Source organism: Mercenaria mercenaria, chromosome 13, assembly GCF_021730395.1.
Source record: "Mercenaria mercenaria strain notata chromosome 13, MADL_Memer_1, whole genome shotgun sequence".
In the NCBI taxonomy this organism is placed as follows: Eukaryota; Metazoa; Mollusca; class Bivalvia; order Venerida; family Veneridae; genus Mercenaria; species Mercenaria mercenaria.
In genome coordinates, this window is record NC_069373.1 from 44,844,677 (window position 1) to 44,856,954 (window position 12,278).

At 36.1% G+C, this 12,278-nt stretch overlaps 1 protein-coding gene across 2 annotated transcripts in view; it reads right to left on the reverse strand.

Moving 5' to 3' along the window:
- Positions 1–75: 75 nt before the first annotated feature.
- Positions 76–12,278, reverse strand: part of LOC123528495 (uncharacterized) — a 30,553-nt gene continuing 18,350 nt past the window's right edge. For both annotated transcript variants that reach the window (XM_045308256.2, XM_045308254.2), the window contains exons 2-4: positions 10,045–11,872; positions 4,992–5,159; positions 76–3,745 (exon numbers count right to left, since the gene is read on the reverse strand). In XM_045308256.2, coding sequence (XP_045164191.2) covers positions 3,654–3,745; positions 4,992–5,159; positions 10,045–11,872 — 2,088 coding nt within the window. In that variant the 3' untranslated portion in view covers positions 76–3,653. The remainder of the gene's footprint in view (positions 3,746–4,991; positions 5,160–10,044; positions 11,873–12,278) is intronic.

Sequence of the window (12,278 nt, forward strand, 5' to 3'; positions counted from 1 at the left end):
TCAATCCATTCTATCCTTCTGTGAATTATTGTGTCATTAACTGTAGAAGGAGGATAAAGTGACAACAACGTTAAGTAACTTATAATGACAGTATTGTTTTGCAGTGTAATGAATTCTTGCATGTCTACACAATTAAAAGTATCCATTATCAACATTATAACATCAATAAAATCAAATAATAATGTTTGCTTTTATCTAGTTGAATCTTCTTTTATGGATAAAATAGATAAATTAAGTATAAAGAAAGCGACCGGCATTGATGGTATCTCACCAAAGTTACTTAAATTATCAAAGCACACTGTCTCAAGCCATATTGCCTCTATGGTAAATAAGTCTTTTGAAACATCAGTATTCCTAGAAAATTTAAAAATACCGAAAGTAACATCTTTACATAAGAAAAAGAGTACATTAGATAAGGGAAACTACCACCCTGTCTGTATATTACCTTTTGTCTCTAAAATATTTGAAAGAACAATAAATACACAATTAACCCATTTTTGACCAACAATACAATACACATCTGTCAGGATTTAGATCGGCTTACGGCTGTCAGACAACCCTACTTAGACTAATTGAGGATTGGGCATGAGATGAAAATAAATACATTTTTTTTTGTACATAGCGCCAGTTTTAACGGACCTTTCTAAAGCGTTCAATCGTTTGCCATACGACTTACTCTCTCTCTCAAGTTAAAAAAGTTATGGTTTATCTGAAATTCTTTGAAGTTGATTTTCAGCTACTGAAGTGAAAGAAAACAGTGTATCAAATTAGATCAATTCAAAAGTGACTTCAAAGAAATATATAAAGGGGCTCCTCAAGGCTCAATATTATGTACTTCTCTTTTTAAAAATTTTCTTAATCACATATTTCATTTTGTTCAAGATAGTCAATTATAGAACTATGCTGATGATAATACCTTATCCTTTGCAAATCATGACCAATCTAGCTAAAGTACCAGATTTTCCTTAATGGCGGCCGATTCAACTTAATCTTTCTGTTTTATAGGATTTCCAAATTTTCTATTCCACCAACCTTGTAAATTAATTTTATTTTAACCCATCTGACGACTTCTTTAAATGGCTTAACCTTTAAAATAGCGCTCATTGACGAAGTAATACACAATGCTTTTAAAAAAAATAAAAGCGAACGTTTAAAACCGAGCAAAGTATGAATTTCTGGGTGTGCCATAATTTCTTTCCGCCAAGTTTCCTTTTGGCTTTATTAATTTATTTTTTATTTCTTCACAAAGAAAAAACAACCACGAGGGCTCTGTCATGAAGATGTCATCATAAAAATTTTAATCCGTGATAATCACATGTCAAAAACTGAAATTCAAGGCTAAATATAGATTTTTTAAACTTCTACTTACACTTTTAAAATGTTGAAAGCAAACCTCTAGCGAAAAGGTCGTCTGAACGTAACCCTCTATTGGTTGGCTTCCGATTCTATGCGAAGCGTTAATAGGAGTTGATTTCAATCAGATTCTTTCTAAGGAAGCTTATTTCTAAGGAAACGCTCCACAATTAAGGTTAAAAAATGATTTGAAATTTAGTTCCGGTAGTCGCGATAAAAGAGCAGCATTCAAATTTAAGATAATTTCCCCCCTGATTTTACGGATACAAATTGTTAAACATAGGTTTTGCGAAAGTATCGCAAAGGCGTACGCTAGAGCCTCTGTATATGAGATGGGCGAAATTCTGGAAAAACTTCGTCCAAAGATCAAAAAGAATGACAAATACGGCATTTGAAAATTTGAGCAGCTTTTATCAGAGAATGCATTCAGTCAATTGTAGGATTTATAATTATAAAACTAGGCCTTATTCGGTACAGTAACATCAAAACCAGTATATACCACGAAATATAGTTAATGTAGTTTGTATATACATTTTATTTTAATAAGTCTTACTCATTTTATGTTTCAGTTTTATTATACGATTGTAGGATTTACAAAGGAAAACATATTTCCTATCAACAAAACAGGTAATAAAACAGTATCCCTGTTTTCCTAGCGGTGGTAAAATAAAAGTAGATAACTTTAGGTGGAAAAAACACAGGTCGCCCAAGTTGATGATGATTATCTTGTGATATCACTTTTTCTTACAAGTATGAAAAATGGGCCAGTCAAACGAATGCATTTGAGAAGACATATAATATAACAATTATAGCGTTTTTACGGACCTATAAAATGATATTGACCTCGGACTTCGTCCTCGGTCAATATCATTTTTACAGGCCCGTAAAAACACATATTGACCTCAACATAAGTCAATAACTGAATAATAAACTATGTCATATGTACACTTCGTAGGTAAATATGGGTTTCGTATTCGTTTCTCTATTCAAAAAGTCTAAACTATGTCATATGTACGCTTTGTATGTATATATTGGTCTCTCTATTTAAAAAGTGTTATCTATGTGATATGTACACAGGTAAATATGTTGGTAAATGTCGAAGTATCAGTCTCTCTACTCGAAAAGTAAACTACGTCTTATGTACACTTTGAAGGTAAACATGTTAGTAAATATCGATATATTGGTCCCAACATTCAAAAAGTCTAAACTAAGCTATATGTACATTTTGAAAGTAAAATGTTAGTAAATTTCGATATATTGGTCCCTCCATTCAGAAAGTCTAAACTAAGTTATATGTACACTTTGAAAGTAAACATGTTAGTAAATATCGATATATTGGTCCCTCCATTCAAAAAGTCTAAACTAAGTTATATGTACACTTTGAAAGTAAAATGTTAGTAAATATTGATATATTGGTCCCTCCATTCAAAAAGTCTGAACTAAGTTATATGTACACTTTGAAGGCAAACATGTTAGTAAATATTTATATATTGGTCCCTCCATTCAAAATGTCTAAACTAAGTTAAATTGTACACTTTGAAACTAAACATGTTAGCAAATATCGATATATTGGTCCATCTATTCAAAAAGTCTAAACTAAATGTTATGTACAATTTGAGAGTATACATGTTAGTAAATATCGATATATTGGTCCTTCCATTCAAAAAGTCTAAAACTATGTAAGTTTAAGACTTGAATACGTTCACTAAGTAGAAAATGATTGATATTTCTCTCCCTCTATCTAAACGTCTTATCCATTTCAGTATGTCCTAGTACATGTATCATGTAGATGAATATTAATATATATCGGTCTCTGTATCATAAAGTTCTAAATATGTCAGTATTTTATGTAAAAACGTTTTAGATAAATATTGGTATTGATCTTTTTTGAACTCTCTATTTAAAACAGTCTAAGCCATGCAAGTTTTTATATGAATTCATTCAAGATAAATTTTGATATACTCGTATCTGCCCCTTTTTAATATTTTTTTTCAGATTCCGCAAATCTTTAATTCACAGAGGTAAGAAATAAAGCGCCAGTCAGACGGTTAGGTACATTTTAAGAAAATGATATGGATATATAATTAGCTCATATAATAGTAAGAATATTAACGCCATGTATACAATATTTATCCGTGCCGTTTTCTGAGCTTGGCGGGTCTGGATTCATCCAACCTTGTAACGCGGTGGTTACATCGTTTCTGTGATTGCTCTATGTTAAGTTCACAGTTTCATAAATCTTTTATTTAAAATAAATGTTTCAATAGCTTTTGTTTATTACATTTTCAAAATACACACACTTATTTGGATATCTTTACCACCAGGATAAGTGCAAAAAGCGTCAGGCGGGACATTCTGCTGTTGATCGTGGCATCATTTACAGGTCCTTTGCCTGCAAAATCAAATAAGAGACAAATGTCATTGTCGGAAACGTATAACATAATATTTAAACTTGTTACAGGTTGAAGGCCAGGAATTTAAATCCGTCTTTGTTTCATATAAAAAAACAACAACTTTAGGTCGTGACCTTGACGTATCTTTTTAGAACACCACTTCTACACCTATTTGCCATGAAAGTTCTATCATAAATTAACGAAAACAATATAAATGAAAATAGGGGGTTGAATAGTTCCTAGTAAAATGCAAGTCAAAAATGGCGCATATTTGCTTTAGTCCGCACAATAAACCCCCACTTCCGGTTTCGATCTACAAAGCTTGCCTTATGGGATGTATAAATATGGAAACCGCCTCATTTCATGTACAATGCATTATAGCAGTGAAAAGTGTGATTAAAGTTTTCGTTCTATACGAATTTGAAAACAAAAAAGGGAAAATTAGGATCTATTTACTTTGGACTTCTTTCGACTACACCACAGAAGCACATTTTCGACCGAATTACTGACCGTTTTCCTGTAACACATATATAAGTGAAATATCGGCCATCTTGACAGGGTAAAACATTACAGATATGCATGGGAACTTGTCTTGGTCAGAACCCATAGCAGAAATATGATCTTTAATAAATGTCTAGAAGCTGTTAGTATTATCCAAGTGCTAGTTCAACCGGTATAATCAATTTATTGGTAGGTAATAGGGCAAACTTTTGAAATGTCTTTCTTTACAATGATAGAGTGACCCGCTGAAACCCGTTCCCTCCTAATCCTTTCATTTCTTACCTTTTTTTAACAGCGTATTTCAGAAAATGTTCATCTAGTAATATTGTTAATACAAAATGTGTAAATAATTTCTTTACAGTAGATCTATTCTTAATAGGCAGTATTGTTAACAATCTGTTCGCCTCTAAATTCTGGCGGGGCCTCCGTGGCCGAGTGGTTAGAGTCGTTGACTTCAAACCATTTGCCCCTCATCGATGTGGGTTCGAAACCTCATTTGGGGCGTAGAATTCTTCACGTGAGGAAGCCATCCAGCTGGCTTACGGAAGGTCGGTGGTTCTACCCAGGTGCCCGCTCGTGATGAAATAGTGCACGGAGGGGCACCTGGGGTCTTCCTCAATCATTAAAGCTGGAAAGTCGCCATATGACCTAAAATTGTGTCGGTGCGACGTTAAACCCAACAAAATGAAATCTAAATTCTGGATCTGCGCACACGGAGCACTTTTCTAGAAGACGTAATCTTACCATTGTATAAAAAGTTTCTACAAGTAGGGAATCCTGCAGGAGGGCTTGGTTTTGTTTCTCCTTCGTCAATAACCATTCCCATACCATTCGTGTTGTGCAGGTCAATATGACAATGTAAAAACCACATCCCGGGATTATCCGACCGGAATCGGATCACCACGTAACCTCCTGTAAACATATTCATAGTAATAACACTAGGTCAACACAGCAAGGTTAATACCGGATTTTGGATTGTCCGAGTGGAATCCGACGGCTACACAATACCAGTAAACAATATTCTACTTATTTATCCCCCCGCCAAAGGCGAAGGGGATATTAGAAATGCTCTCCGTCTGTGCGTGCGTGCGTCTGTCCGTCCGTCCGTCCGCAACGATCTTTGTCCGGAGCATAACTCCAAAAGTACTGGAGGGATTTTCTTCAAACTTCATACACTGATAGAACACATTATGAGGAAGTGCAATGTGTAAGAACAATAACTCTACCTTGCCTAGTTTTTGAGTTATTCTCCATTATCATATTTTCTTAAAAAAATTTGTCCGGAGCATATCTTCTTCATGCATGGAGGGATTTTGATATATCTTGGCACAAATGTTCACCACCACGAGGCGGAGTGTCATGCGCAAGAGCCAGGTCCCTAGGTCTAAGGTCAAGGTCACACTTAGAGGTCAAATGATACGAGAATGAAAACCTTGTTCGGAGCATTTCTTCTTCATGCATAGAGCGTTTTGATATAACTTGGCACAAATGTTCACCACCATGAGACGGAGTGTCCTGCGCAAGATCCATGTCCCTTGGTCTAAGGTCAAGGTCACACTTAGAGGCCAAAAGTCAGATACAAGAATGACTTTGTCCGAAGCATTTCTTCTTCATGCATGCAGGGATTTTGATGTAACTTTGCGCAATTATACACCATCATGAGATGAAGTGTCATGCGCAGTTCCCTTCTTTAGAATTACTTCCCTTTGTTGTTACTTTAAATAGCTTTTATTGTAATTTTTTCATTACTAGTCGTAGGGAAAAATCGAGACCACTTTTCTGTAGTATAACATGCATGCTACATCCAATTTTGAGGTGTATTTTGACCAATCTCTACCTGGTAAAGAGTTTTATGTGGACTTACAATTTTTTTTTTTTAGATTAGCTTTCCTTAGTTGTTACTATAAATAACCTATATTGTAACATTTTTATAATTGACCGTAGGGAAAAAACAAGACCACTTTTCTGTGGTACAACATAGATGTTACTTTCCAATTTTAGGTGTATTTTAAGGTATCTCTACTTGGTAAGGAGTTTTTTGTGGACTTAGAAAAACAAAAGACTTACAATGATTACTAAACAGCCACAAAATTAAAATTCCATTTGCAAATACAGCTGCTAGAGTAAAGAAATTTGCTGTGACGGGCGTATATTGTGACATTCTGGGACTCTTGTTCCCTGTTAGCTTTCCATTCCTTCTTTTACAGTAGCCATATAGAAAAACATCATAGCTATACTGTTCATGAAAATTAATAAAATTTAGCAGTAAACCACCTCACCTCTGACTTATTGTACCCCCCGACAACAAAGTTGTAAGGGTGTGGGTATACTGGTTTCAGGTTGTCTGTCTGTCTGTCCGTCCGTCTGTCTGTCTGTCCGTCCGTAGACACAATCTTGTGCGCACCATCTCTCCTCATCCCCTTGACACATTTTAACGAAACTTCACACAAGTTATCAGTAACAACAGTAGTTGTGCATGGGGCATGTTAGGTTCTTTCAGAAAAAAAACCTGCAGAGTTATGGGACTTTGTTTTTTGTTACTATACTATATACATAGACACAATCTTGTGCGCACCATCTCTCCTCATCCCCTTGACACAATTTAATGAAACTCCACACAAGCGATCAGTAACAACAGTAGTTGTGCATGGGGCATGTTAGGTTCTTTCAGAAAAAAAACTTGCAGAGTTATGGGACTTTGGACATTGTTTTTTGTTACTATACTATATACATAGACACAATCTTGTGCGCACCATCTCTCCTCATCCACTTCATACAATTTAATGAAACTTCACACAAATGATCAGTAACAACAGTAGTTGTGCATGGGGCATGTGAGGTTCTTTGAGAAAAAAAATTGCATAGTTATGGGACTTTGTTTTTTGTTACTATACTGTATACATAGACACAATCTTGTGCACACGATCTTTCCTCATCCACTTGACACAATTTAATGAATTAATGAAACTTCACACAAGTGATCAGTAACAACAGTAGTTGTGCATGGGGCATGTTAGGTTCTTTCAGAAAAAAATTTGCAGAGTTACGGGACTTTGTTTCTTGTTAACATACTATGTATATACAGTCTGCATATGCAGTCTTGTGCACACTTAATCTCCCAAACCCTTGCACAACAGTAGTTGTGCATGGAGCATGTTAGGTTCTTTGAGAAAAAAAATTGCATAGTTATGGGACTTTGTTTTTTGTTACTAAACTATATACATAGAAACAATCTTGTGCGCACCATCTCTCCTCATCCCCATGACACAATTTAACGAAACTTCACACAAGTGATCAGTAACAACTGTAGTTGTGCATGGGGCATGTTAGGTTCTTTCAACGACAAAAATTGCAGAATTATGGGACTTTGTTTCTTGTTAACATACTATGTATATACAGTCTGCATATGCAGTCTTGTGCACACTTAATCTTCCAAACCCTTGCACACAATTTAATGAAACTTCACACAAGTGATCAGTACCAACCCTAGTTGTGCATGGTGCATGTTACGTTCCTTTAGATGAATATTCTGCATAGTTATGGGACTTTGTTTTTTGTTACTCTAGTGTATAACATACAGTTTATATACATACAGTCCACATAATTATGCAATATTGTGTGCGTCAAATTCCAATGTACTGTGTCAGTGCATGTGGGGGTACATTCATCACCTTTAGTGATAGCTCTAGTTCTTTCTTCCACATCTTTAAAACCCCTGATGCGGACCACAACTAAACGGTTCTTCAAAGCTTTCCCCAAAATTAATACTTTCAGACACTAACTTGCCAGGAACTTTAGCCTTCAATTATAATATGCCCGACGGGGGGATTAGCCATGTCTAACATGGCTCTTGTTTACTTATAGGAAATTAGTTTATCAAGAAACCAAAATTATAGTAAAATATCAATGCACTGTTACCCTGCAAATCCTTATATATTTACCATAATTTTATGTATCAATTATAACTAATGCATTCATTTCTACTCTCAAGTTGATCACTAATTATCATGTCTTACTCGTGTAGTGGGCAAGCCGAAGTGATTAAGTTTCAGTCCATCTCCACAAGACTAAACATTGCCAAGCCTAGTTGTGCATATCGTCTGTATTTTCTAGTTCGATCACTTTCAGCGGAGTTATGGTCCTTGATTCGCGAAATTGTATGATATTTTGGCCATTTCTCTTATACCATTGGGCAGATTTCCACCAAACCATACAGGAATGATCAGTGCCAAGCCTAGTTATATATATTATCGACATGTTCCGGTTCATCTTTTTTTTCAGTGGAGTTATGGCTCATCATTTGTCTTGTGCCAAGCCTTTTTGCATATTATGGATATGACTTTCAGTAGAGTTATGGTCCTTTATTTATCAAAATTTATTATGTATTGGCCTTTTCTCTTTTGGTGAATTTCCACCAAACCTTACAGGAGTTATCTATGTCAAGTTTTATTATGCATATTATCCGCATGTTTTGGTTCAGTGATTTTTATGGGAATGTTGGCCCTTTATTTGTCAAATGTATATATATTTTAGCAACTCCTCTTACACCATGGGGGAAATATCTTCCAAACACTACAGGAAGATATGTCCAAAGCGTGTACATATCATTACCATTTCTCGGTTCAGTGATTTTCAGCAGAGTTATGGCCCTTGATTTGTAATATTCTGCAATGTTCACACTACTTGCTGCATAGAATTAGGCTGAAATTTACTATAACAACACTCTGATTAGTGTGAAGTGTAGTTGTGCATATCATCGTCATATTCTGATAAGATGATTTTCAGCGGAGTCGTGACCTTTGTCTTGTCAAATTCTTTATTCAGCGCTACTTCTCTTATACCACTGGTTGGAATTCCAAAAAACTTCATACATGCTAACACTGACAAGTCTAGTTGTGTATACCGTTGGACCGTTATGGTTCAGTTATTTCAGTGGAGTTACGGCCCTTAATATGTGGCATTTTAAAATTCTTGCCTGGTAAGTGGTGGGCAATTTCCGCAAGATTACGTATTCTCCATATGCGAGTTCGGGATTTTCCGACTGGCTGCGTGTATGAACTACATAACCAGTAGGGAAATGGCATCAGGAGACAATCATTTCCAGTCCATCTGGATGAACACTTTATACATGGAATTTGCAAGATCCTATGTCGGTTTTAGCATTTATTATATCGGAATGTGAGATAAACACATATTTGTTTTCCATTAAACCATGATATTTAACCCCCTATAAAAAGTTAAGTAGCTTTTTACATTTACATTGAAATAAAACCAGGAAGTTTAAAAAGCACTAGCTTTCATGTTTGTATTTTCATTTTCGCTAATGTTTTGTATCTTAGTGAACTCGCATCTTATCAGATGAATTATCCGTAGCTGGGCAATAGACACGAGTCCTGATAAAACATTAATTGACACTGAATAAGCATTTTTAACGTATCCACGACAACAGTATGTTTATTGGTAAAAATAATTCACACAAAAATTAGTATAAATGTAAATGTGCATTTTGATTAAACTGTTCGCAAAATGAATATTTTTGTTATTCTGTGTGATAGTATTTTATATTTGAAATATATGACTAAAGTAACAGTGGATCAAACAAATTTGTACATTAAAACCTCGTCTTTATTTTCGGTGAAAACTTGTTCAAATATCACGAGAGTTATTCAGAAATGTTGACATATTGAAAATGGATGTTAAAAAGTTCTGTTACAGTCTAACATACTAAAATTATTGAAATGAATGACTAATTTGTAACAAAAACAAGACGACATAGTGGCGGTCAAAATTTACATACCTGTTGGAACGATAATAGTGTCTTTCTGTGGTGGTCGGCGATTTAAACCCGGGACATTGCCGCCTGCCCAGCTGCCATTCGTCCAAGATGCAGAACTGCAGTAGCCAAATTTGTCTGTGCAGCTAATGTCATAAGAATTAGCGGTGATACTTCCTGTAGTTTGGTTGTACGTGCCGAAACCCATTTTCATGACATAAAATGAATGTCCATGCAAGTGGACGGGATGTGACCATCCCGAACCACTCCCTAAATTAAGTAAAACAAATTGAACCAGTTTATTGGATTTCAATTTCTGAATATACGTGCATTTACATATTCCATCTCTCTCACAGTCGTCATTGCACTCTGTGTTCAACTCATTTTCTTGTGTGAGAAGTGAAACTGTTGGCGGGACGAACTCTCGTCCATTTACCGAACCTGGTGTATTTCCTGGAGGTCCTGGAAAGGCAAAGTTGAAAAAGTACTCCTCATCTACACTATTACCTAGAACGTCTTTGTAATCTTGATTGGGATCAGTGTTGTTGACTTCATTGAATGTTATACAGCCTCTGTTTTCACCCGGTGGGTAATATTCATAAGGACAGTTGAATGTAGGACACTTCGACGAAGGAGTGCACGTTTCCCGTCTGCTATTTGGAGGATTCGGAGAAGGAGTTGGACCTACGAAATCTTCGAACTCTAGTACCGCTTCAGCTGCATGGTACTTGGCGAAACCAAGACTTTCTGATGTTTCTATTGTTTCAGCAATAAATAATAACTCTTTTGAAGTGACTTCACTCGCTGCTGGAGCTTGCCAGTAGAAGTCGTATCTTTCTCCCGGATGTACTACTATTGACTGTACAGCTATCCTGTCAACATTGTATGCGTCCGATGTTCGTAGTGTTAGCCGATGACCATATATATAAACCCTCATCGGGTAGAGCGTCATTGCACCAATTATTCTAAATCGGTAGAGTGATCCGGAACGGATTTTAAAACGTTCAAGAGGTGCGCCGTTATTTGTACTTTCCGTCATCCAGAATCGTCCTTTTCCATTTACAAGGCCTGACTGAAACTCATAGCGGCTGAACTGCCCCCTGTCTACAGAATAGGTTGTATTTATCTTTTCATATGTCTGAAAATCAAACTGTTCAGTTATCATTCTATTGTATGCTGTTTCGGGGTCCATAAGATGATTCCAGTCCTGAAGTGACATGATGATTTCATTGTCTTCAATAATTGGATTCTTTGTTGGGCGGACAATGACAGGTCCGTAAAGTCCCATGCTCCTCTGGTCTCCTATATGTGCATGGTACATAGCTGTTCCTGGCGGATATGCGTTGAATCTATGCACGAATGTCTGTCCAGGCAATATAGGACACTGCGTAACAAATGCGACTCCATCCATCCACGGCGCATTTCTCTGATGTAATCCATGAAAGTGAACGGTCACGCTATCTGTGTGGAGTTTGTTTATAATTGTAACATTTAACGTTTGACCTTCCCAGACCTCTATTCTTGGACCAGGAAATCTACCATTTATTGCAATGACTAGGCGCGAAGTTTGTCCATCGGCCGTCAGAACTTGTGACACTTGCTCAGGTGTCAATGGAGCATCGTTGTTTTCTTTGCCTCGTAGCCTCAAAATACCGTTGTCAGGATACACCAATTGTTTTTCTTTCTCCAGTATCATGGTCAGTTTATGCTCGATTTCAAGCGTGCAAGAGCAGACAGTGTCCTCAACTTTACAGATACAATCGTCTTGTGTAGCTATTGGCTGTACAGTCACCTCCTGTGCGTTGATACATGACATCAACCCGAAAAAGATCACGGCGACCTTCATCACCATCTAAAATTTCATTTAAAGATTATTACGATACTATAAAGACGAGATATAGTCTTCATTTGTTGAGAACAAACTGGCCTTCTTTAGTTATAATCACTAATAATCATGATTATTTTGATTTACATGCAAACTCAAAATATCTTTTAACTAGCGAATACTAGATTTTACGTTTCTGCGGGGCTACGCCTCTCGTGAAAAATACATGCAACATCTGGTGTTCACTCATTGTTTACACTGAAACAAGCAAACAAATATCTTTTGTTCATTGCCACTTTTGAAAACTGTATTTTATACAAAAACACATGGCTGAGCAGATTGCTTCTGTTTTTGCCAGACCAAAGAACTTGTGTTAGCATGTATGAAGTTTATTCTTTCTTTATACTGACATTGATATTTTTTCAGAAAACCA